The sequence below is a fragment of the Mandrillus leucophaeus genome, unplaced genomic scaffold (assembly GCF_000951045.1).
Source record: "Mandrillus leucophaeus isolate KB7577 unplaced genomic scaffold, Mleu.le_1.0 Scaffold442, whole genome shotgun sequence".
Lineage (NCBI taxonomy): Eukaryota > Metazoa > Chordata > Mammalia > Primates > Cercopithecidae > Mandrillus > Mandrillus leucophaeus.
The window spans coordinates 1,771,632-1,798,652 of NW_012104721.1; the positions used below are offsets into that span (position 1 = coordinate 1,771,632).

General features: G+C 51.0%; 1 protein-coding gene across 1 annotated transcript in view; it reads left to right on the forward strand.

Annotated features, from left to right (window-relative positions):
• Positions 1 to 27,021, forward strand: part of ATP2B2 (ATPase, Ca++ transporting, plasma membrane 2) — a 187,247-nt gene that overhangs the window by 113,905 nt on the left and 46,321 nt on the right. Inside the window, exons 6-10 of the mRNA XM_011994148.1 lie at positions 9,344 to 9,469; positions 18,276 to 18,317; positions 19,153 to 19,311; positions 21,922 to 22,136; positions 25,471 to 25,713. Of these exons, the coding sequence (XP_011849538.1) occupies positions 9,344 to 9,469; positions 18,276 to 18,317; positions 19,153 to 19,311; positions 21,922 to 22,136; positions 25,471 to 25,713 (785 nt within the window). The remainder of the gene's footprint in view (positions 1 to 9,343; positions 9,470 to 18,275; positions 18,318 to 19,152; positions 19,312 to 21,921; positions 22,137 to 25,470; positions 25,714 to 27,021) is intronic.

Below are 27,021 nucleotides of genomic sequence, written 5' to 3' on the forward strand. Positions count from 1 at the left end.
CCACATGCAGGTACACAACACTACCAGGATGTGTTTCGGCATCAATCCTCTTGCCCACACAGGTCTGGGCAGCCGGGAGCTCTAAGCTGGAAGCTCTCAGAAGGTTGTGCCCAGCTCACCCCTGGGCCCTGCAGACCTTAGGCTCTGTCCTCCAGAGTGAGTGGGGAGAAGCTGTGCAGAGTGGTAGAGCAGAGCGTCAGGCTGAGCTGAACAGGACCTGAGCTCTCAAGTGAACTTGCTGTGTGGCCTCGGGCACATGGCTTTACTTCTTTGAGCTCATTTCCCTGGGAGGACGATAAGAATGTCGTTCATGATATGATGTAAGTGGATCCACTAGCACAGTGCTGCACAGGGAGGCTCAAGATGAGTTGGTCCCCTTCCCCATTCCTTGGGTGGGGCCTGGACTTGGGGGTGAAACAGACTGAGTTCCAATCCCAACTCTACTCCTCCTTAGCCAGGGACTTCCAACGAGCTTCTCCCCCTTCTGATTATGGCCCCAGCTCATGAGGTTGTGTTGAAATCTGGAACCTCCAGAAATATCCATTTCCCCCTCTCATCCTTCATCTCAAATATCTCCCCTTTCCCACCTCTCTGGGCTACCCCCTTCCTCTCCATCATCCAACTCCTCCCTGCCTTCGGCCTGCAGTAGCCTGCCTCCCCCAGGGGGTGTTCCTTGATTAGTTTCTTCCCCGGTGTTGTGAACTCCCTGCATAACAGCCATATGAATGCTCATTTTTGTGCACAACCAGCCACCATGGGCCCTTTACATGGGCGGGGAGGCCTTGCTGGGCCTTCCAGTCCGATGATCCTTGACGAACAACACAGAGGGACCAGGCTGGGGACACTTGTGGGGTCCTTATGGTGGTTGAGAAAGCCATAGTGTCATCTCATGCACTGGTTCAGCTTAGAAGAGGGCAGAAAGCACTCAGTTCTGGTCAGTTGGTCCAATCATGCTTGGCCCGTGACGATGGACAGGTCCCTTCACCTCTCTGAGCCTCTGTGTCTCTGTCAGTGCAATGGTGGAGCTGGTGGGGCCCCCACTGCCTACCCCACAGGGCTGTTGTGGGGACCCCAGGCATGCACACATGTGGCTGTCCTTTGCAAACAAACCCTGCAGGTGTGAGGTGCTGTATGGTGTAGAAGGAACGTGGCATTTGGAGGCAGAACACCCAGATTCCAGCCCTCCAACTGCTCCCACTGTGGCCTCTGCCCCTCAGAACCTCAGTTTCCCCATCCGACAAATGAGGGCAGACCAGCCTTCAGAAAGACTCAAATGACCTCAACACTCAGGGCACCTAGGAAATCACCAAAACTAGGCAGGTTTCCCCCTACCTTACTTACTGTCTGCCAAGGACAGACAGGCAGACACAAGCCTGTGTCTGGTGTATCTTCAGATGGCACAGAGTAAAAATGTTCAGAAATTGCAAACTCGTATGTCTGCAGGGCCAGGGCCAGGTAGGGAGAGCACAGGTGCCAAACCCAGACCGCAGCTGCTTCCTGTTGCTGCCTGCAGAAGTGCCAGCCCAATCTGACCTCAGTGCTCGCTCTGCAAGAGGTGCCAGAAATCCAGATTTCCCTGTACAAGCTCTCGATGTTTAAGTATTAGCAAGAAATTCCCATTTTTTAAAGTCCCTATGGGTCAAGCCACATATGGGTGGGACCTAGAGTGCAAATTCTGACCTAGGCCTATTTTTTAGCTTTGTGTTTTAAGATCATTTCAAACTTTCAGAAAAGTTGGAAGGATGGTACAAAGAATATGGGCATGCCCTTCACTCTGATTTGGCTGTTGCTAAACTTTTGCCCTCTTTGCTCTCTGACAAATCTCACTCTCCCCCTCATCATGCAGATGTGATGGCCTTCTCCCACTAGACACTGCAGCTGTATCTCCCAAGAGCAAGGGTATTCTCATGCATAACCACAACAAGCCATCAATTCAGGAAACTTGACATTGATGCAGTACTGTTACCTGCTGTGCCATCCATATTCACATTCTGCCAATTGTGCCTGCAGCATTCTCCAGGCCAGGATCCTTGTGGGGCCCTATGTGCCACTTGGATATCCTGCCTCTTTGGTCTCCTTTCACATGGAGCAGCGCCTCATCTTTTCATTGTCTTCCTGGAAAGCCAGTGTTTTTTAAACCCTCCCAGGTCATGAACTTCCATGAGAGTTCCACTAAAGCAGTGATCCCAGATGCCCAAACGCCTGATCTTGCAGCATTTCAGGGGATTCGATGATCCCTAGAGGACCCTGGTCCTATCCCAATTTGCAGCTGGGGAAACTGAGGCCCAGATCAGAAGTGTAAGGCCCCACAGAGGTCAGGGGCAGGGCGGGAGCCAGACCCCAGTTCTGGGCTCTTCCTGTAGCCCCTATGCAGAAGCCTGCCTCCAAAGACTGAATGGACTTTATTTCCCACTAGGGTGGCCTTTTTGAAGCATCTTGTAGTAACTTCCACTGGGAAATGCAGTACTAGACTAGACGCCATCAATGTGGCAGTGAAAGGGGCTAGAGCCAGGGGGCCAGGATGGCGGGGCTGTCTTCAAAAAACAGCAAGGCCTGGCTCCAGCAGGCCCAATGGCTCAACCCCTGCAAGACCCCGACATACCCTCCCCCCTTACCCCTGCCAGCCGGAGCACTAACAGCATGAGGTCATGCAGGACATCGGTAAACCCTCTGCCCACATCCCAGTGCCTGCTGCCCACCCCACCAAGCAGAAGGCCAGGCATGGGAGAGCCGGACCTGCCTCCACTGCCACCGCCTCCAGGGAGCCTAGGACGACACCGTGACTGCAGAAGGCCCAGTATGCTACTCGGCCCGCACTCTCTCCATTACACTACCCTGCCTCTTCTCCATGAGAGGCAGCGGGGTGTAGTGGATAGAGCACGGGTTCAAGTCCCGGCTCCACCACTCACAGCTGTGTGACCCTGGGCCATCACTCAAGCTCTCTGAGCCAGAAAGTGGTGGGCAGAGGGGCTGGGGATTGAACTTGCGCCAAAACCTACCTCACAGGGCTGTTGTGAGGAGGACACTTTGCCTACTGCCTCGTGCTCTGTGAGCGTGTGTTATTAACTGCATTAATCACAATAATAATGGAAGAACTGTGTCTGGGCTGGGAATCCTATTGGCTTTGTTTGGTGCTTGGGCCTGGAGGCAGATAGTATCCCCCAGAAATGGCCTCTATCCCTTCTTCACAGCCTCTCCCCACTGAAGGAACCCTTTTAGAGGAGATGACCTCTCCCCTCTCCCTGTCCAGAAAGAGGCCTGGAAGGTCACACCCAGGAGATCAAGGAACCCTAGGTCCAGTGCCTGCTGTCCTACATGCTCTCTAACTTCAGTCATTCACCCTTTCTGGGCTCAGAAACCCCATTTTGCAAAAGGAGGCTTCCCAGTTCTGCTACCTACAGCTCAGCATATCCCACGAGCCACCACAGAAGGCTTTGGCTCCAAGACTGCCACCATCTGGACCAGCTCAGGGCTGGTCCTGCTGTTCAGGACAGGCCCAAGGCCAGGATGGGCTTTGAGCCTGCAGCTGGGAAGGTCCTGGCCATTCTCTGCTGCCAGGTCAGAGACCAAGGAACATCCCCTCCACAGGACTAGGACAGGGACAGAAGCTTGGGCAGGATGGGACAGACAGTCCCATCCACGGAAACCACAGTGTTCCCTGAGCCTGGGCTCCCTTTTCCTCCTACCCATGGGATGGCTGGTAGCTCCCTACCGCTCTCCGACCCCGCTCTCGCTCCTCAGGGCTGCTCCAGGCAGCTCTCCCACCAACTTTGTCCCCAAGGTGGAAAGAGCACAAGATTGGAGCCACAGACCAGCTTCCATCCCAGCTCTGCCTTCCTGGGCTGAATACAGAGGTGACTCCCTGAGCTGCTGCCCTATCTGTGAAATGAGGTGAGGCTGACCACTTCACAGACTGTGGCAGCTGAGCGAAAAGGGGCTCAGATGGAACTTGACACATCATGAATGCTCAGAAGATATTCTCTTCCTTCCTCCGCCTCCACCCAAAAATACTCTCAGTGGCTCCCTATTGAACACCAAGCAAAGACTCTGCTCTGTCACTCTCCGCTCAGGCACCTTCTCCCTTAGTGGGCGCTGAGCTTTGGCCCGGCCGCCCACCGCCATCATACTGGGACACCTCCCACTTTTGCCTGGCTGTGTCCCCTCCGGCCCGCCACATCGTTTGGTTGATTTTTCTTGCATTGCTGTAGATCTGTGTGCCTATCTGCTCTCCTTGACCCCAGCTAGACTGTGAGCTCCTGGAGGGCAGGGACCACGGGGGGCCCTCCCACAGGCCCAAGAGTCTGGCATGGAGTTGACACCCCACCATGTCTGTCCATCAAGTGAAGGACTGTGGAGCTGTCCACCAGAAGGGGGTGCCATCTGGTCATTCTGTCCACACAGGCCTCTGCCGGCCTCTCCACACCCTCTTCTTCCCGAGATGTAGCTGTCTACCCCACCCAGGACATGCCCTGGGCTGTTCTTCCTGGGACGGAGTGTTGAGACACTATGCTGAGATGTGGTGACCTAAGCCAGCTCCCTCCCCACTCTGCAGATGACAAAACAGGTCCAGAGAGGAGAGGGGCTGGCCCCAAGGTCACATAGCAATCAGAATTAGACACCAGGTCCCAGGTGCCCTCTTCCGGGTCTAGGGCTCTCTCTCCACCCCTCCCCGTGCTTGTCTTCTGAAGGGCTCCATGGGCAGTTAGAGGAGGTGGGGGCTACAGTGTGCTGCCCAACGGACTGTGGTCAGTGAGGTCCCACTAGGCCCTATCAGGGCCTCCATCCCCAAGAGGCTCCCACCTCTGCCCCCTACCCAAAGACCCTGTGGTCGTCCTTTTAGAGGTTTAGCCCACTGCCCTTTGACTTGGACGTCTGTGGCTCTACTATTAATTGCTTCTGCCATGGTGTTAAGCATTGTCCTCTGCAGGGGACTTGTGGAGCTGGAGGGGACAGCCTAGGAAATGCCCCAGTCCTTTGGAGTCTTCCCCTGGCAGGAGGGCCTGGGAGAGGAGAGGGCACAGCCCAGCGAGGTGTGGGAGGAGGGGGAACAGCTGGGATGAATGTGACCCTTTGCAAAACATAAAGATGATTTATTAGGGGTGTCAGTATTCCCAATTGTATATGTAGTACATACCCACCCTGGAAAGTTCAAAATAGCTAGATGTGTATAAGAGACCACCCTGGAAAGTTCAAAATAGTACAAAAAAATGTGCTGGAGTTGCAGCTCCAAACCAGGCTGTGCGGGGGAGGCCCAGAGGACACTCCCACTCAGACCGTGCCTTCAGGGGGCTCATGGTCATGTGAAGGAGCCAGGCCTGGAAGCACCCCCAGAGAAGACTGCAGGTGATTCAGAGGAGACAGATGAAGTCCCCTAGTGGGAGTCAGGAGGGCCACCCAAGGCGAAGGGCATTCATCCTGTGGAGGAGGTTTTGAACAAGAGGTGAAGGAAGGGCATTCAGGTGGTCACTGTGAACGAAGGCCAGGGGGGTGGACACCAAGGCCCAGTGAGCTGTGCACGCTCCAAGGGCAAAGGCCACGAGACAGGACTCAGTGTCCAGGGCCCAACAAGGCTGAGGTCTCATCCAGGGGGCGCTGACTAAGTGGTTTGGACCTCAGGGAGGCTTCCAAACCCTCGAAGAGGGGAATGGAACTGGGGGGACACAGGTAAGAGCAGAGGCTTAGGGATACCGGAGAACAGACGGAGGGAAGACTGGGAAATTGTGGATGCCCCGTCTCCCCTGCCCTGGCTGTTGCTGGGCTCTGGAGGACACCCTGGCGCATCTCCAGGGCTGGGCGGGGAGCGCTCTATGCCTAAGCCCCTCTCTGGCATCCTCCTCCCACCTCCTTGCCTCCGGATGTGGGTGTAGAGCTGCCAGCTCCCTGCTGCGATGGGAGCGATTAGATTAGAAGGTGATTTGGGGGTCTGATTATCTTGGGTGGAAATTGGCCCCCTGCATCTTTTTCCATCCTGTCTTGGCTTGGGAGGTGGGGAGCAGCCTCTTGGTTGCCACCTAAGCCGGAGAACCAATGCCTTCATATCCAACGAACCTTTCTACTGATGTGTCTCAGACCAGAATGTGAGGGCCTTGTCCCCTGGAGGCGAAGTGGAAGGTAACAAAGACAACAGGCTCAGGGACAGCAGAGAGTTCAAGTCCAGGCTCTGCCCCTCACCAGCAGAGTGACTCGGCAGGCCACTCCTCCACTCCGAGCCTCAGTTCCTCCAGTTTAAGGACTAGATGAGATCATTGAGCATGGAAGGCAGTACGTGCCCTGCACACAGTAGGTGTTCTGCTTATACAGGAGGTCAGCTTGGGTGGCTGCTACTGCTTTCTGTGCCCTGTGAATGCAATGTAGTGTTCCTTCCTCTCCTCTGAAGAGTCTCCGGTGATACCTACCATGAGACCCCAGTTTCTTATCTGTCTAATGCTGACACATAACAACCTCTCCTCCTGGCACCCTAACAAGCCAAGCCGGTGCCCACGGAGGCATCTTGTCAGCAAGTTATTATAATAAACAAGGCCCTGTTATTGGGCCTCAGCAGGGTGACAGAGCAGGGTGGGGTGCTCCAGAGTCTGCCTGTGATGAGAAGTCACCAGGCCTGGGCTGCTCAGCCTGGAGCTAATGTCTGAGCTCATTCTGTGGTCCCCACTGTGCCCTGCCAAGAGGAAAAAATAAAAGCACTGTCTTTCTGTCGTGGGAATGGCCAAAGAGCTTGCCCTCTGAGAATCTGGGTTCTGCACGCCCCCTCTGTGAGCCTTGGTGACTTGGTTTCTGCATCTATTCATGGAAAGGCTGACATTTACCTGCCTGAAAGGAATCACTGGAGAGTCTGTCTCTCTGTAAAGCCCTTTGAGATCCTGAGATCCTACAAACCAAGAGGCTAGATTGTTGCCCGCACACACACACACACACACACACACACAAGCATGCACACACACACACACACACACACACACACAAGCATGCACACACACACAGGTGCGCACACACACAACATTGGGATATCACTCAGATCCTACAAGGAAAGGGACAAGGTGGACGATGCCACTTAAAAAGTGAAAACAGATTCCTTGCTTAAGGAAAGCTCTTTAGGTCCTGACTCAGAACCCCTCAACCCTTATTTTAGATACAATCCTAATGAGTTTCCTGACATAGATTTCAAATCTGAAGCAAACCAAAACACAGCGAGAGATAAGTTATGCTGAAAACAGGAAGAAGTGGCACCCAGTCTCAAGGCGACAGAAAGGAGAACTCTAAAAAGCAGAAGTGGACCAGGCGCGGTGGCTCACGCCTGTAATCCCAGCACTTTGGGAGGCTGAGACAGGTGGGTCACGAGATCAGGAGATCGAGACCATCCTGGCGAACACAGTGAAGCCCCATCTCTACTAAAAATACAAAAAAAAAAAAAACCCCGCCGGGGGGCAAGCACCCGGAAGCCCAACCAACTGGGAAGCCGAAGCAAGAAAAAGGCCGGAAACCCAGGGGCAAAACCTGCAAGTGGGAGAGGACCGTGCCACTCAACTCCAGCTGGGTTAAAAGGGGAGGATCTGTCCTAAAAAAAAAAAGCAGAAGTGAGTTCAAGAAGCAAGGCATGGCATGTCAGAGAGTCACTGTCGTGCCTGTCAAGGCCTCTGTGACACTGTCCGGCCAGGCCAGGGTGGAATTCTTACTCCCCCATCTGAGAAGGTAGTGTGTCCCTCATGGTATACAGCTTTCTACCCAGAGTAGCAAAAAATAAAAACGGGAAAAAAAATGTGTGCCTGGAGAGCCAACCTTCCAGGATCCAGATTCTTCTAGCACCAGTCAAAGGACAAAGGATCAGCAGTGCCGCATTCTCTCGCTGCTAGAACTGGGTGGGCATAGCTGCTGTTCACTTCCCAGACTGGGTCCCAGCTGTCCTCCTGGGGTCATCTTTGCTTCCCCAGTGAGGCCATGGCTTCAGTGGGCTTTTTTTCCAATTTTTAAAATTATATTAATAGTAAAGTACACATAACATTGAATTTACCATTTTAACCACTTTTAAGTGTACAGTTCAATGGCACTAAGTACATTCACGTTGTTGTGCAACCGTCACCGCCATCCATCCACAGAAGTCTTTTCATCTTCCCAAACTGAAGCTCTGCACCCATTAAACACTAACTTTCATTTCCCTTCCCCAGCCCCTGGCACCCACCATTCTACTTTCTGTCTCTGAAGTTGATGACTCTGGGGACCTCATGCAGGTGGAATCATATGGTATTTATAGTTCTTTTGTGGCTGGCTCACTTACTGCAGTGTCCTCAAGATTCATCCATGTTGTAGCCTGTTCAAGTTTCTTTCTCTTTAAGGCTGAATAATACTCCATTGAGTGTATAGACCACATTTCTTCCCCCTGTGCAGCTTATCCTCCCTCTGAAGCCCTTGCTTGCTGTTGGACAAGTTGCTCTCTGAGCCTGCATGGTGGAGAGGCTGCTTGCAAGCGGCAACAAGACTCTTTCATGAAACAAAAGCTGACACTGAAGCCCCAGTGATAAAACAAATAGAAGTAGAGCCACCCTGACCAAAGGCCTCCTTCACCCCCCAGTAGCCACCCTTCCAACCCCTGGAAAGAATTTCAGGGCCCTTTGGAACCCAGTTTGAGAAATCTAAAGTTCTAGGAAAGAGGTTCTTAACCTTTCTTGCAACATAGACCCCTGGAGTAGTCTGGTGTCATCATGTGCCACTCCTACTCCAAATAAAGCCTTGAAATGCATAAAATGAAATGCGTGGGGTCCCGTAAGATCCCACTGAGATCACAAAGGAAACCAATTATATTGGCATAAAGTAGAAAAAAATGTGTGGTATAGTAATGAGTGTACTTTATTAGAACACTGAATAACAAGATCTGGCAAGCAGTCACATAACCACTTTATTTATAAAATAGAGATGAGCAACAACAATGCTACAATAGCTGTAAAGTGATATGAAAAAAATCTGTGATTTTTGTAATGTGTGTAGTGGCATCATGGACACTGATAACACTCCTGGAGTTTGATGTCTATGTCTGTAAGGGTGGGAGAGGAGTGGGGAGAAGAAGACAGAAGGAGGAAGTGACCCTCCAGGGCAGGTAGTAGGTGGTGGGCCTGGAGATGTTTGGGGTACCTGAGAACTGATAGATAGCAGTGTTTCCACCCCAGCAGTGTCCTGAGGTGAAAGCATCTTAAAAGGGCCCACCACACACACAGTGTGAATCTTAACCATAGGTGATACCTCATGGCCTCAGCAGGCAAAGAGCCAGGAGCTGACTGAGACCACATTTTTTCACTCCTTTGGGGAGAGGACTTCAACTGTGCAATAGTAACTTGGCTTTTGTCTCCTTTCCCAGGGACCCACGTGATGGAGGGCTCAGGACGGATGTTGGTGACTGCTGTGGGTGTGAACTCTCAGACTGGCATCATCTTTACCCTGCTGGGGGCAGGTGGTGAAGAGGAAGAGAAGAAAGACAAAAAAGGTAAGCCTAATTCCTTTGCAGACCAGGAGAGGAGCTCTTAAGGCCACATTTTTTTTTTGTTTGTTTATTTGTTCACTCAACAAAATAGTTATTGAGTGCCTTCTATGTCCACACCCTGTGCTGACAGCCACCACCTCCTGCATCCTTAAGGCCTGCATGGGCCAGGTAGGCTCTGTCTGTTCCATCTCCAGGTCTTGTCCCAGTCTCTGTCTTGTCCAATCATGTCATGGAGGCCCCTCCTTCCCCTCTGGGCCAGGCCAAGGATGCTGACCATGTTGTTGAGTCTCCAGCCTCAAGTGGTAGAAACAGCCAGCATCAATTGGTCCCATCATTACTCCAGTATTGAGTAGAAATCCCCACCCAAGCATATTCCTTCCAATATTGTCAACTCCACTGAGCAGAACTGAAAATCCACCCAGCATAGATTCATCCAAGACATGGGCAGAGGAGATTCTGGGAAAGGCAGCCAGATGCATGACTCCAAATCAACCATTATGAGTTTGCTCTCCAGTGTTGCCATCTTATCTGAGTTCTAGTTCTTCCTCTTCCTTGAAAATAAGATTCCTTATTCACTGGGGTCTCCTAAATGCAGCAGGCTGACCACCCAGGCTAAAACTGTCTCTCAGAACAGAGGGAGAGATGCTCACACAAAAAGCTCAAGTCTCGTCAGGCCAGGCCCAAATCCAAAGGCCCAGGCTTCTAGTCCCAGCACAGCTGACTCCTTACCTGTCACCACACTTAATCTCAAAGATAGCCCCCCTTTCACATTTTCAGTCTTTTGTCTCCTTCCTTAAGCTCTAGAGGAGTATCTGTGACATTCAGAACTTCTAGAATCCCAGAAGGGAGATGAGAGGACAGATGCCCCACCCCCTGCATTTTAGGGGCAGCCCTGCTCCCTCCAGCTCTCTGTGCCAATCAGGCTCAGAGCTTAGGTCAAGATTGAAGATTACTTGTTCCTGAAGGCAAAACCCATTTTCTAGGGGGTCCCCTAAGATGATGGTGGCCCCTCCAGCAGGAACAATGGAGCTGAGCTGTGTTCTGAGAAATTAGAAGGCTGGAGAGAGTAAAGGGGTGCTAAGGCTGAAACTGAGGAAAGAGTCCTGACCAAGAGTCCCAGAGGACGTAAGGAGAGTGTGCACATGCTGGGTTTGAATCTGTGGTCAGGATGGCTGAGCCCTATTCCACAATGACAGCAGTTAGGCAGATCTGAGCAGGTAGGCAGGATGCAGCAGCCTGTACCCATTGTCTTCACCTCACTGAGGTTTGGGTGAGGGGAAGGTGCCCCCATACTCTTCTGTGGGCCAGATCTGTGGTTTTTAAATGCCAGTAGGAAGACAAGCCTCAACTGCCCCAGAAGCACAATTCAGGGTCCTTCGCTGAGCATTCACCTGCACTCCAGTGAGATGGAGATGTCAGAAAAATAGCCTCATGGGGAAAGAAGATGGTGGAATGTGGAGGGAACGTGGCAGAGGAAGCCTGGGGGAGCAACCCAGCATCTCAGGCCACCATGAGCAGCATGGTCTCAGCTGGGCCCCCTCTGCCCTCCTATCCCATCACCTCCACTAGGAACATTGCTTAGAGCCCACCACATGTCCCCATTTCAGGATGACCCTAGGTGTATGGCCATGTGTGTATGCACATGTGTGTGTTTGTGTGTGTGTGTGTGCACGCATGGGCAGATGAGGCTGTGTGCTTCTCCTTCATTAATATGTCTCAAAAATCATCACACAGGTGTGAAGAAGGGGGATGGCCTTCAGCTACCAGGTACAGTAAGACACCCTCAGGGTAGATGGGCTTTTAGAAATAGCAGCAGGCTTTGGTCATTGGGCCCTGCCCCTAGACCACCAGCACACAGCTGGAGGAGGCCACATGCCTGTGGGTGGCTCCACCCCCCAGACCCTCCTCTGTGCCCTCGTGTGATGCCAGCCCTGTGGGACAAGCCAACACCCCACTCCACCCTCTTGCCTTTACAGTTCCTCACCCTACCGGCCAATGCCAAGTGATACCACCACCATCTCTACATCACTCTTAGCCCTGCATACCAGCATGCAAAGCTTGCTCATCATCACAGGGCCCCCCTCCCCAGGCCCTGCTCTCCCCACCAGCACCCCCGGGGAGCCCATGCCCTCACGCAACTGTGTGCTTCACCCAGGGGGACCTCTTCCTGCCCATAGAACACTATTCCCCACCCCCAAGAAAGAGCAAAAGGTGTGAATTTAGCCATCTCATATCACTTTTAATTTCTAAATTAAGAAAAATTCACTAGTGCCTTTTCTGTCCCATATACAAAATGCAATATGCTTGATGTCACCTTTTAAATTTGGGGGGCATCTCACATGAGAGTTCCCAAAGCAGTCTGGAGTGCCGGTTAAGGAAAGAGGCAGTGGCCTGAATCAAGGGCATGAATCCAATTAAGTCAAAGTCATCACCATTAGCAAATGTTCTGCCAGAACACCCTGATGCATGGAGATGGTGGTCATGGAGAATACTCATTCTGAGTGGTCCATGCCCACGCTGCACTGCCTGGTGAATATTTTTCCACTCCTGGCCCCCAGTGGGCAGCCAAATCCCCTCATTTCATGAAGCCCTCTCTGCCAGGGGACTCTCTTGACTGGTTGGACCAGCAGGGTCCAGACCTCAGCACAGACCAGCACCATCCCACCTAACTGCCCTCGTCATCCACCATGCTTTATTTGAAAGCCCCTCCATGTCTGAGTTTCTCCCCTTGACCTCTGCGGCATCTCTATGGAACATTTCACCCCCACCCCAAATGTGAGTTTCTTGGTTTCCAACGGAGAATTTTTTTTTTAAGAATAGAGTCATGTTATCTCCCTGCAAGTTGGTTCATGTCTTTGTTGTTGTTGCTTTTCTCCATTGTGACACTGCATTTTCCATCCCTCCCACCCCCCTGCAGCAGCAGACGGTGCGGCAGCTTCAAATGCTGCAGATAGTGCGAATGCCAGCCTAGTCAATGGTATGTCTCCCACGGCGAGCTCCTGGTCGTGGTTGGATGGGCGTCTCTCACCCCCACCCCAACTCTGGGCTTTCTTTCCTTGTTCTGGACTGCACAGATCTCGGATGTGCATGGGCCGCTGGGACAGTCACCCTCTCACATGGGGCAGGCGCTTAAGACAGGAGCCACAGCCGGGGAGTCAGCTCTGCACCTTGTCAGCCTTGCAGCTGCCAAAAAGGTGCTGGCTCCTGCCGGGCCGTTGACCCCCATGGAGCCCAGACAAGAGACAAGACTTCGGCTTCGGATTGGCTCCCAAGAAGCAGCATCCCACCTGGCGTGGCCCTCTCCTAAGCGTATTCCTGGCCCTGGCTTTGGGAAGAAGGCCTGGGATCAGGGCTTGGGCTGAAGCTGGCATCTGGGTCCCCAGCAAAGGCTCTACTCCTCGGCTCTAAAATTTCCTCGAGGCAAGGGGACCCAGGCCAGGATTCAGCTCCTTGACCCCGTCCCGTAGCATGGCTGAGCCACCAGTAAACAGTTCTTCCTCTTCTCTTTCATGGAGCCAACGGGCAGGGGGTTCGCTTGGGCTCGGGCCTGGTTCTGTCCCTCGGATGTGGACTGGTGTTTCTTGCTGTTGCCTGTGCTGGAGCATTTGTCCTGGGTCTTGGGGTGGAGGGTGGGGGAGAGGGGTTGCCACTGTGTACTGGGGTCTGCATCTTAACCTCCTGACACACAGGCAGGAAGGAATTCCATTCACTCGCCCTAAAGCCTTCAGAAGATTTCGGATTTCTATCCCCTCCTGGTTCCAGAGCAATAGACAAGGCTTCTGTTTACTCAGATACCAACCCCACCCTCAAATTAGGTAACATAATAGTCCCCCAGTCTACTCCTGAACTGCTGAGAGCCATTAGGGCTCCATCATGAAAACATTGCCCCAGAGGAGCCGAGGGCAGGGGAAAATCTTTCTCCCACCGTCTCTGCATACCAGGCACTGGGCTATGGGTTTCTCATCCATTATATCATATCATTCACTCCTCACCACTCCTGCATAATATGGAGACTTCTTCCCTGCAGCCTCCCATCCCTTGCCCTAGACCTCTGCCCAAGCCACCTGCATTCAAAATGACCAAAGATGGAAGTACCTAGTAGGTGTCGGGGCTGAGTAAGGCACTTCTGTGAGCAGTGCCTTGCCAGGAAGGACTAATTCTGATGTGGGTCTATTTCAGGCACAGGAGGAGGAAGGAGGACAGCTTGGGGAGTGGGAGGTGTCATGCCTCAGGGAGGGGTGGCTGAGGGTAACAAGGAGAACCCATGTGGGCAAACCCATGGCTGAGAGAGAAGGAACCTGGAGGGGTACCCACTTCCCCCGGCAGTGAGCCTGCTGAGCTTTGTGAACATACAGACCCCATCCAGGCTGGCCAGTCCCAGATAAAAAGGGCAGTTTCACTTCCAAACTGCAGCGGAAAACCCCAAATATACCAAGAGAAACTGCAGGAAACGTTCATTTCTCTACCACCTACTGTATACCAAGCACTGTTGAAAGCATTGCATGTTCACCATCTCATTTAATCCTCCTGACACCCCCATGATACAGGTTTTATTGTCCCCACTTTAAAGATGAGGAAACTGAGGCTCAAGGAGACCAAGACACTAGCCTAAGGTCGCAGAGCTAGAAAGTAGCAGAGCTGGGATTTGAACCCAAAACCCAGACCTGGCTGGCTCTAAAGTGTGTGCTTCTCCTCCTGATCCAGGATTTCCCAATGGAGTGTGTCTTGTAAGTTTCACAACGATGTTAAGAGGTCTTCACCCCAAGGAAAGGATTCTGCCGTCAAAGATGTTTAAGAACCACTGGATTGAATTGGTCTCTTCCTGGTTACAGAATTAGTCCTGGTTACAGGACTGCTCAGAGCCTTGAATATGCTGGTGTGTGGGGGAAAGTTCCAGAGTCACACAGAGTTTCCTAGGCTGATTTGACCCATAACATACTCTGGGAAATAATGCTCTAAGCCACTGCCATTCAAAATGTGATCACAGGACCCAAAGCCTGCGCATCACTTGGGAGCTCCTTAGAAATGCAGAATCTTAGGCCCCACCACAGACCAACTGAAGGAAATCTGCATTTTAACAGGCTTTCCAGACTCCAGGTGAGAGCACGTTACAAGTGAGAGGCTCAAGGAACCTTGCCGACTGAGAGGGAATTCAGTGTTCTTTCCCCTCCTTCCTCTGAGCCAAATCGCAATGACTTGGATATGGAAAAAAAAATTAGGGTGATAATTTTTCCCTTTGCCCCTGCTCCCCCAACCCCCCAACTAAAAGATGGGTGTGGTCCATTCATCTTGGAAGCGTTATGATTGCCATTATTATTTAGTTATTTTTCTTTTACATTTACTAGTGTGTCACTATGTAATACATGACCTGTAATCATAGTTATAATCACATTTAATTATGCATCATGAGGCCAGGCACAATGACTCACGCCTGTAATCCCAGCACTTTGGGAGGCCAACCTGAGTGGATTGCTTGAGGTCAGGAGTTGGAGACCAGCCTGGGCAACATGGTGAAACTCTGTCTCTACTAAAAATACAAAAAAAAAAATTAGCTGGTCATGGTGGTGGGCACCTGTAATCCCAGCTACCCAGGAGGATGAGACAGGAGAATTGCTGCACTCAGGAAGCGGAGCTTACAGTGAGCCGAGATCACGCCACTGCACTCCAGCCTGGGAGACCAAGTGAGACTCTGTCTCAAAAAAGAAAAAACAATTATATATCATGGGCTGGGCACAGTGGCTCACGCCTGTAATCCCAACACTTTGGGAGGCCGAAGCAAGAGAATCGCTTGAAGTCAGGAGTTTGAGACCAGCCTAGACATCATAGTGAGACCACATCTCTATAAAAAAAAAAAAAAAATTTAATTAACTGGTCATAGTGGCACACATCTATATTCCCAGCAACTCAGGAAACTGAAGTAGGAGGATCGCTTGAGCCCAGGAGTTCAAGGTTGCAGTGAACCAAGATCATGCCTCTGCACTCCAGCCTGGGCAACAATAATAATACATCATTACTAACTCCCAACATTCACACAGTGCTTTCCAGTGTCTTTCATAAACATCACCTTAGTTGACATCGGCCCATTTCACAGAGGAGAAAACAGAGGCACAGGGAAGAGAAGTGATACTTACCAAGTCTCCCAGCTAGTGGTCTGTCTCCCCAGAACTTATGCATCAGGTCAGCTAACCAGGAATCCTCCCAATCCATGCGCTTCACACCCATGCCCCTTATGACGCACAGAGGGAATAGACACATTTGGAAAAGCTGCATCTGATTCCAGACACAGAGAAGGGCCTCTGAGACCCCACCTGAGGGCCCCATCTTGGACCCCATTCCTAGCTCTCCTGAAATACAGCCCATCTCCAGATCCCACATGGGGCCAAAGCTGGCTGTTCCACCGTAGTTCAGGGCCAGGCGAACACCAATTTGGCCAGGAGAGCCCCAAATAAGTCCCTCGCTTCTGAGAAACCAGGCCATCTGTGCCTCAGCACTCCCAGAACATCCTTCCCTTCCTCCAGCATATGCACTGGTGATTATTTTTCTGACCACGTGTTCACTATGGAAATAAAAGAGGAAATTGCTAGCTGCGCTTAATGAGTGCACACACTGGCTATTGCATCTGATAATATGCAATGCAAATAAAGGCCCCTTTGAGCCTTCTAAAACCAACTATTGAAGTGGAGTCCCCTGGTGCCCCTGAGCCCAGTCAGTAAAATTATTTTAGAAAATAAAAATAATTGTTGTCATTCATTCCTGCTTACTCTAAAAAGCTTTTTTCTCTTGTGTTTTTTAATCCAGCAGCAAGAATTTTACAATAGAGACACAGGGGATCTTTCACTTTAAAGCCCAGGGTGGGCAACTGATCCTTTGCCATGGGAGGCCATGGGGACAGCTCTGCACTTGCCCTTGGACAGACAGTGCTGGGCGAGGTTCGGGGAAGCCACTTCTCCCCTCTGAGTCACCCAGAAAGTGGGCACAGTGACAGTGATGAACTAATCCTGCAGCCACGGGATTATTCCGAGGATGCTCCTAAATGCAGGCTGTCTCTGAACTTCCCTTGGCCTCAGTTTCCCCATCTATAAAATGAGAGTGATGAAAATCCCTCCTGCCCCACCTTGCAGGGATACTGGGAAGACTGACAAGAGATGACACTTGCAAAAGCCCTTTGAAACTGCAAAAGGCTGAACCGTGCAAGTGGTTGTTATGAAGGTAACTGGGGCACTCTGGGAGGTGAATGTCTCATCCTGTTTTATGAAAGTGGAAGCTGATGAAGTTGGGAGATATAAAGCCAGAAGCTAGTTGGTGGCGGAATGAAGACTTCAGGGGAACCCTGCCCTAGCAGTGCCACCTCAACTTCCCTCCCCTGGACTCAGTGGGGTTGAGGGGTGTCCATGGTCTCCCTGACGGCAGCTTCTGGAGAAACAATGGCAGGACGGAAGTAGGCACACACTTTGGGGCCAGCTCTCCATTTACCCACTGAGACCCAAGCAGCTCATCTCCCTCTCTGAGCCTCAGTTTCTCATCTGTAAATGGGTATAATACAAGCACACCCTTCATAGGTGAGGCTGTAGTGAGGATTAGATGGAATCTCGGAGCCTATGTGTATGCCCAGCACATGGCAGGTTGTCCTGGAATGTGAGCTGGTAGAATCACCGTTGCAGCCATCATCCATGGGTGGCCAAACTTCTCAGACCCATCCCGAGGGGGCAAGGCCTGTAGGCAGAGCAGGCAGAGCTCCGGGTGAGTGTGCAGGCCCAGTGGATGGGATGAGAGGGTGCTGGTGAAGGCAGGTGTGCTAGGCAAGACACAGAGGCCTCCAGTGCCCACACTGCACACCCAGCCCACAAGCTCCTGGCCAAGGCTGGAGTGGGATCCTCCCAGGCAGCTCTGATGAGTGAGGGGGCCCCAGATGCAGCACCAGCCCTGATATGGAAGGGGGTGCCCACTGACACTACTTAGCCTGCTGCTTTAGCCTGAGCCATACCCCTACCAAGAGGTCAGCACCCCCATTGGGGACCAGGGCACTTCACCAAGAACCCAGCCACACTTGGGGTCCCTCGTATACCACCATGGGGACCCCTGCTCACTCTTTGCTCTGGTCACTCTCAGGGGCATTGGGCAAGGGGTCATCCCTGGGTGGCTTCACACTCTTCAGAAGGAGAAGGAGAAAGATCATCCCTCTTGAAGCCCAAAACTAAGGAACACACTGACCTCAGTGCCTTGTCCAAACCCAAACTCTTCTCCATTCTAGAAACACTGTCCTTTCTCTCTCTCTCTCTCTCTCTCTCTCTCTCTCTCTCTCTCTCTCTCCCCGCTCTCTCTCTCTCTCCCTCCCTCCTCTCTCGTCTGCATGTTTTCTTTTATGGGAAAATGAAAAGGATGTAACGGAACAAGTTTCCCTTGGCCTTCTCTCAACCCAGAAAACACCAAATAAGTCATAAAAGGCTTGGTATGGGGGCCTGAGTGCTTCTCTGCACCGCCTCCAGCAGATTCTAGTCCCCTGCACCCTCTGATACTGCCCTTTGATCTGTAACACACTAAGGGCCAAAAGTATTCCAGCAGAAATCTCCCTCCTGAGTCCCCTAGAGGATCAGGAGTTGCCCAGCTGGCAAGCCCCACAGCTAAGGCTGTGGCCAGGCCTGCTTCTGCTTCAGGGCCCTCCCCAGCCCGCATCCCCACACAAAGGGATGCAGTCAGCACCGCCCTCCCTCCATCTGTGACATTAATGTCCGTGGCCTGTTGCGTCTTCGTGATGACCGACCATGTGTTGTCTGTTCTCTGTTGTCTGTTAAAATTCTTTGTCGTGTAGGTAAAATGCAGGATGGCAATGTGGACGCCAGCCAGAGCAAAGGTAACCCTTTTGTATTAACCGGCATTTGTGGTCCCTGAGGCCCCTCCCCACCAGCTCTCAGAGTCACACCAGAGACAGGGACTGGCGGGGGCCAGAGGCAGACACATCCACTCCTACAGGTGTCTGAGGACATTGGGGGTGTAGCTGTGATTCTCATGGTGCCAGGCCAAATAAAGAGGTGTCCACCGGTGAGGAGGGGGACACCCACGGGCCAGCATCTCCCTAGCCTTTGAACTCTGCTGACCATTCAGCAGAAGATTTTGAGATCCTTAGAGGTTGAGGGGTAGGGAGTTTGGCTCAGTCTCTGTCCAAAAGGGTTACGGGCCCTCCAGTCCATCCTGCATGAAGAGGCCACGCCAACTGGGATAGTGACTTGGCTCCCATGGCCGCCCTGTTTTACATGTTAAGTCTCCTTTTTTGTCCCTCCTGTCTAGTGGCTACTTAATATCCCATAACAGGTCCCAAGGACCAGCTGGGTAGAGCCCAAGCCTGTCTATCTTGTCTGAATGTGGGAAAGGACAAGGGACCACCTGGGGTAGGACCCACGGGCTTGTTCAGGCCGAGAGGGGGATCCAGGGTAACAACATCAGTCCCTGCTGTGTCCCAGATTCCAGGTCTGAGGCAGTCAGTGCCACTGGGATCCATAGCTCCAGCTGGAAGAGGCAGGCCCCCCATCACAGGACTTCTGCACCAGTCATGCGGGGCTCAGTCCGGGCAGTCAGCACCTCCCCTGGGCAGGCAGGGGTGGGCGCCAGTGTCTCCACCCTGTGGGCTGACCTGCATGTGTGTGTCTATGTGTCTGTGTGTGTGCACGTGCGTGATCTGCCCCCTGCAGCCAAACAGCAGGACGGGGCAGCCGCCATGGAGATGCAACCCCTCAAGAGTGCCGAGGGCGGCGACGCTGACGACAGGAAGAAGGCCAGCATGCACAAGAAGGAGAAGTCCGTGCTTCAGGGCAAGCTCACCAAGCTGGCTGTGCAGATTGGGAAGGCAGGTGAGTGCAGCAGGTGGGAGGCAAGGGACAGGGCTCACAGGGGGACCCCAGGCAGAGCTCTGCCCCAAGCTCACTCTCAGTTACCTCATCTGCAAAGTGGGGGGCTTGAATGAGTGCCTGAAGCCCACCGTTCTCTACCACAGCACCCAGTTTGAGTCCTGTGTACAGTAGGCACTCCATTAGCACTCAGTGATACAGAAGAGTGAAGCTCAAAGCCCAAGCTCTGGTAGCAGATGGCCTGCATTCTTGTCCGGCAACGGCTGTGAAAACTGAGGAAAGTAACTTCTCTTAGCTCTGAGCCTCCGTATCCTCATCTGTAAAATGAGGATAATAGCTGTCCCCACTTCACAGATTGCTGTGGGAGTTAAAGGAGACTCTGCATACAAGGCATTAGCACTTGGCAGGCGCAGCAGCTGGAGAGGGGCAGGGCCTGAAGTTCCAAGCAACACGGACTTTGTCCTGAGGACAGTGGGAGCCATAGAAGAGACTTGAGCAGAGGAAGACAGGAATGGGTTTGGGCTTTCTCATGACCACCCTGGCCACAGTGCAGAGGAAAAACTGAAGAGGTTGAGGGACAGTGCCAGGAGCCCAGGGAGAAGCCCATGGTCTGAGCCCCAGCACAACAAACTGGGCATCCCAACTAAAGTGGTAACTGCAGGTGATGGCTGGTGAGAGCCCCGCTGGCCCAGCTGCAAAGTGAGCCCCCGACCCTCTGGCATGGCCTAGGCTTCCCCTCCCGGGTAACGAGGTAGCAAACACCAAGGCCTTCCCACCTGGCTGCTCGATCCTTTGTGGCTGTCTCCCCAGCTCTAATTATAGATACCACCGCGTGGGGAAGAGAAGCAGATTACAGACTTGGCTGTCTATATTTAAACTTGGGGGCCTGGTGACAGCTCCTGGCTGCTGGGAGCTTGGCTTCCCGCCCCTTCGACTGTCAGACAGGGATGGAGCCGGCTCTGAGGCTCTGCAGCTGGAGGTGGGGGTAGAGCGCTATGGGCTCAGGGATTTCCTCTATCCTCTATCCCACCATCGCCACCACCATAGGCAGAAGACTCCATGGAAACATGGCACTGACAGGGCCAGGAACTAAGCGATGAGAACAACCCCGTGGCCTTCAAAGTCCTCACTCTTCTCCCTCCTGCACCTCAGCCTTGCCAAGAATGGAGTTCACAGTGAAGCACTCCTGGGTTCACAGCCCATCTCTGCCTCTCTCTTGGGCTGAATTCCCTGAGATGAGTAAGCAGGAGATCTATTGACAGGGTGCTCTCAGGTGAGACCCGCAAGGGACACAGGTCCAAGCTAGGGAAGAAGCCAGGGGCAACTGAGATTTCCAGAGAACTCCCAGCCTCTCCCGATCCCTTGGGAGCTCTGGAGCAATCCAAATCCATCCCTGCCCTCCTCTGCTCAAGCCTCCTCCGTGACTCTCGCTGTCCTCAGGATGAAGTCCATGCTGCCCAGAACTCTAGGGTCTGTCCTACCTCAAAGCAGATGGCTGGGCTTTGGGACTAACACGTCAGCCACTGGATGTTGGCCATCAGGTTGAGATGGGAGTGCATTCCCAGGCCCTTCCCGACAAGCAGACCCAGTCACCTCAGCAGGCTTCTCCTCTGTCAGAGGCTGTGGGTGTGAGCAGTCTCCACAGCACCTGCAGTAGCACCTGTAGCAGATAGGGGATGGGCATGCTAAACTAGCAAGAGGAACCCCCAGGGGATCAGGACAGGTCCCCAGCTGCATTCCTACAGTTACAGCATTTTTCTCGCCTGTGGCTGCAAGCAAGTCACTTCCCCTCTCTGAGCCTCAGTTTCGTCATCTGAAAAATAGCTACCTGCTATTTCCTCTACATAGAATGTTCTTCCCTAGGTCACCATGCTACTGGTGTCTGCTCAAATATCACCTCCTCCAAGAAGCCTTCCCTGGCCACTCTAGCCAAAGTAACCACTCCCTACCTCCCCCTCCCCCAGTGTCACTTTCTATCACATCATCCCAGCCTTTTTCTTCACAGTGTGTAGCCATATCTGAAATTGTCTTGTTCATGTATTTGTTTTTTTGTTTCTTGTCTTCCTCCTCCTCTAGAATGTCTGCTCCTCAAGGGCAGGAACTCTTATCTTCTTTACTGCTGTGTCCTTAGTTCCCAAACGAGGAACTAAGATGTGCCTGGCGTGTCATAGGTGCTCAAAAGGTATTTGTCAAATAAATGAATAAATAAATGATACCAACTTTACATCATTATTGTGTGAAAGCTCTATGCAAACCATTCCTCCATTTATTCACACAGTCACTTGGCACACATCTCTTGAGCACCTACTATGTGTCGGAATACCTACTATGTGTTGAGCACTATACTGGGCACTTTGCATGCATTACCACATTTGAGCCTTACAAAATCCTGCGGAGGAAATATGCATCCCCATTGTACAGAGCAGGAGACTGAGGCTCGGTGAGGATCAAGGTCTCAAGAACTTGCCACAGGTCACAAAGCAAGGAGTGGCGGAGCCGGGAGGTGAGCTGGGGTCAGCCTGACCCAGAGCTCTTTCAGCCAAAGGTTTGGTCCACACCACCCGCGGCCTCCACTTCCTGGAACCCCTCGAGCATGTGTCCCTCACATTGCAGGCTTGGTGATGTCAGCAATCACAGTGATCATCCTGGTTCTGTACTTCACCGTGGACACCTTCGTGGTCAACAAGAAGCCGTGGCTGCCTGAGTGCACACCTGTCTACGTGCAGTACTTTGTCAAGTTCTTCATCATTGGCGTGACGGTGCTGGTGGTCGCCGTGCCCGAGGGGCTCCCTCTGGCTGTCACCATCTCATTGGCCTACTCAGTGAAGGTGAGAGGGGAGGAGAGCAGGACCAGCCGACTGATGCAGCTGCAGCCGAGGGCCTGGGGGATCATTGGGGCCAGTGCTGGGGTTGGGAGATGAACGAAGAAGCCCATAGACCCCCTGGGAGCTCAAAAGAATGTATGCAGGACCCCAAAACTCTGACACTTTCATAGAGTCCAGGGGCCTGTGGCAAACCAGAGAGCCATACCCTGGCTGAAGAGGCAGCTGTTATTCAGCCCAGTCACATGCCGTCTTGCAGGGGTGCAGACCCAGCATTGCCACATTGTCACCTTTTTCCAAGAGAAGCCAGAAATCTGGACTTAATGTATTAACTTGCGATTTTTAGACATTGATAATCAACTCAAAAAATTTTTAAAAATAGTAAAGACATCACCGTGCAAGCCAGAATTCATCGTTACCCCACCAAATTTACACAGAAGTCTGGCGGTCTGAGACATAGGCCCCTCGGGTAACTGTAGCGCTTGTAAAACTCATCTCAGAGGTGGCTCCCTAAAGTGAGAGGGGTAAGCCAAAAACAAAAAGGAAGTCTGATTTCATGGAAGCCTCCTCCCCTCTGGAAAGAGGCTAAAAATATAAGAAATTTTAAAGCAGTTAAATGAAGAGCTGGAGTCATGAATGTTTTCCAAGGACTGGGACCTTTCTAAGCGCTACCTGATGGCAGAGCTGCACCTCCACTGCACCCAGGCCATGGCTGTCTGTGGAACCCAGTCACTGCCAGTCTGATGCTACTGGGTCACCCCCAGGTTCTCACACCCGGGTCTCATTTTTTCCCTTTGCCCCATGTGTTTTCCACCTGGAAGGGCCGGGCGTAGGACTCCTGTTTCCAGCGCCCCATGCCTGAATGTCCCTGCGAGGGTGGAGGCGTGGCCATGTTTATAAACAAGGCATTCACTCTTGAGAAATTGGCAGAGCCTCCAGAGGGCATGGTGAGCATCAGTTTCCAAGCTGGAATTTGGGCTGGGCTCTCCGATGTAATTTCATACAGAAAAGAGATCTCCAGACAGGTGCCAGAAAGTGGCAGTTCTTTGTAACAGATACGGCCCTTATCATCTTCCTGTTTTAGGGTTCTTAAAGAAACTCTGTCCCCACAAACCAAAGCCCAGACAGGTCACAGCAAGAGGCTACTTTGGGACCCGGGGCCAGCAGAGGGTGACTGTCATGAGTAGGGGGCCTCCACAGCCACTTCATTGAGCCTGGGGATGTCCTTGAAAGTTGCACAGAGCTCGTTTGGGAGAATCATATACAGATGCTTTTAGGCTCTGCGCCTTCTGTAGTTCGTATCTCTGGCACCCACTACCTTCGCTCATCTTAGGTAGTGTTACTTTTACAGACACTTGATAAACTTAGGAGAGCACCCCAACACAGGAGAGGCAGACTGTGCCCTCTGTGAGCCTGGACCTGGGAGCCACCATCAGGAGCACAAAGATGACTGACCACTTAGATCAGCACTGCCCAAAAAGAGACAGAATGGGACCCACATGTGCAATTGTAAGTTTCCTAGTAGCGGCCAGGCATGGTGACTCATGCCTGTAATCCCTAGCACTTTCAGAGGCCGAGGCAGGAGGATCGCTTGAGCCCAGAAGTTCAAGATCAGCCTGGGCAAATGGTGAGGCCCCATCTCTACAAAATAAAATAATTTTTTTAAAAAAGAAGAAAAATTCCTAGTAGCTACATTATTTTAAAAAAGTAAAAAGAAATCAGTGAAGTTGATTTTAATAATGTAATGTACTTAACCCAGTATGTCAAAATTATTATCAATCCAACATGTGATCAATATAATAATTATAAATGAACTACTACTTTTACATTTTTTTCATAATATCCTCTAAATCTGGTGTGTATTTTGCACTCACAGCACATTTCACTTCAGAATAGCCATATTTCAAGTGCTCAGTACCCTATACATGTATAGTCACAATACATGTGACTACCATATTGGACAGTACGGACTTAAAGATTCTTGAGCCCAACAGATGAACCCTCTTCAGAGAGTGCAAGTGGGCTGAGGCCCGATAGAAAGGTCCAGGCTGTGAGGTTAAATGGAGGTAGGTTCAAATCCTGGCCTTAAACCCCTCCAGGTGTGTGATCCTGGTCAGTCACTTTGCCTAGATTTCTTCAATTGCCAAAATGGATTACCAGAATCTTCTCATATGCCACAGAATTCTTAAAACAGCCGAGAAGACTTTGCAAACTGTAACATGTGTTGCAAATTCAAGTTGCTGTTGATCATTCAACATGCATTTATTATTACTATTGTCACAAGTTACAGTAGGAGAAACTGCAAAAGAATATAATCCTGCTAATACTCATTTTTAGTAACATAAAGCTCTATTACAATTATTCTAACTGCACTTCTTTTTTACCCTGGTTATAAAGAGTTATAATGAGGAGCAAAATAAAGGAAATCAAATTCCTAGGCACAGCCTAGAACTCTATCTCATTCAGCTGCTATGTCAGGAGGGCCTGCATGAAGAACAGTATTTCCTTGAGAATTACTCCATTTGCATTACTTGTTTGAGAACCTAGAAGAAGGTATGAGTGTGGAGTTGGGCCAGAGAGAAAAAAAAGACAGATAGAAGAAAATATTACATATAGGAATACTAGGAATACTCCATTTTTGTTATAAATTTCAAGAAAAAGGATGTTGATTACAAGATGTACCTAGTTGTGCACGGTAGCTAACAGTCAATATGTTTTCTTTCTCCCTTTTGTGTACATATTTTTTAAAGAAATGTGTGGTTTTTATTATGCAAGTGATAATACATGTTAGTCATAGAAAAGATAAAAATCTATAATTCTATCATTTAGCAATAATGACATTAACACTTTGATATTTTTCCAGGTATTTTCCTATATCCTAATTTATTTACTTTTGGTAAAATTAAAATGACAATGAAAGCCAGGCACCAGTGAAAGATGATACATTTGAGAAAATTCATGACCAAATAAGGAATAGTTACTTATGTTAGTCTGTAAGAGAAAAATATTTAAAGTACCCAGAGAGGAACCAACCTTATTTAACTTTCCCCCTTTTTCCCATAAAGAATGTAGATTACTTCTATAATCCAAATTAATAAATTCAATTGAGTCTTTTAAATGGTTCAGATACTAAAAGAGAAAGAAAAGGGCCATGCACAGACAGAAGAAGCCCAGGTGTAGGAGACAGCAGCAACCAAGATCCTTTACAAGTGCGGGAAGCAAAGGGGCAGGCTGTGGTGGCTCTGCCTTATTTACTACATGTTTACCCAGTGCCTCCAGGCACCTCATGCTCCCCAGCCCCTCTCCTCACTGATGCCCTCTCACTTGCCCCTTCTCCCAGAAAATGATGAAAGACAACAACCTGGTACGCCACCTGGATGCCTGTGAGACCATGGGCAATGCCACAGCCATCTGCTCAGACAAGACGGGCACGCTGACCACCAATCGCATGACAGTGGTACAGGCGTATGTCGGTGACGTCCACTATAAAGAGATCCCTGACCCCAGCTCCATCAACACCAAGACCATGGAGCTGCTGGTCAATGCCATCGCCATCAACAGCGCCTACACCACCAAGATTCTGGTAAGTGGGTACCAGGCACATCCACCACCAGAGGGAGCAACATTCATGGGATGGTACAGAGGTACTGGGCAGGTTGAACAATATGATTCATAGTCTCAAATCCTGCTAATATATTTTGGTATGGTCAGATAGTAAGCAACATGTTTCTGTTTGACTTAATATACTATCAATATTGCTATAATGTTTGTGTGACAAATCTTTATTGTTAATTATGTTTTTTAAATCCTGTCATTGAACCCCCACTCCCCCTGCCCACACACACACAAACTTTTTATTAGTGTGCTTTTGCTGCATAACAAACTACTCCAAAACTTAATGGCTTGAAACAAACCTGTGTATTTCACTCAAAGTCCTGTGAGTCAGCAGTTCAGGCTGGGCTCAGTTGGATGGTTCTTCTGGTCTCAGCTGGGCTTCCTCCTGCATCTGCAGGGGGTCACGTGGACAGCTCTGCTGATCTTGCAGAACTGTAGGCTGATCTAGCATGGCCTCAGCTGGGCTGGCTCATCCCTGCCCTGTGTGGTCTCACCTCTTCTAGCAGGCTAGCCTGGGCTTGTTCACATGGCAACAACAGGCCTCAAAGAGAGAGTAGAAGTGTGCAAGTTCTCTTGAGGCCTGAACCGCCACATTGTCACTTTTTGCCGCATTTTCTTGGCCAGTGTAAGTCAGGAGGCCAGCCCAGATTCACACAGTGGGAAAACAGACTTCACCTCTTGATGAGAAGTGCTGTAAGGACATGGATTCAGAAAGGAGAATAATCATGGCCATTTTCACAATCTACCACTGATGATGATGTTGTTAGTAATACTAGTAATATTATCCATTTTGATAAGAAAAACTCTCAACTTACTGTCAGCTAAGCTGCCTAGATTCACCATACTATAAACCCTATCTGGTTTAGAAGCACAGGTTGCCCCTTTGTAATTAACCAGCACTGGATGAAGAGAAACCCAAAGTTCATCCATCCAGATGTCCATCAGCTCCCAGATGTAGAGCATTTCTGCCTCATGAGCATCTGGGTGATCTGCTAAGCTTTTTTGTTTACCCTTCCAATGTGCTGAGCCCTGACCTCCTCCTCCTTCTGCCCCTGAGCCAGCTGCAACCCTCTCGATTAGGTGGGTTTGTAGGAGCTGCTAACAGCTTTGTCAAAATGGGGAAGAGAGCGTGGGTCAGCAGCAAAGAGCCAAGGGCTGGTAGGGGAAGGAGGAGGAGGCAGCTCCTGCACCCTCTGCAGCAGCTGAGCAGCCACCCGCATCACCCTGGAGCAGCAGGCTAAGGGAGGCAGAACTGACAAAGGGGAAAGTAGGTTAG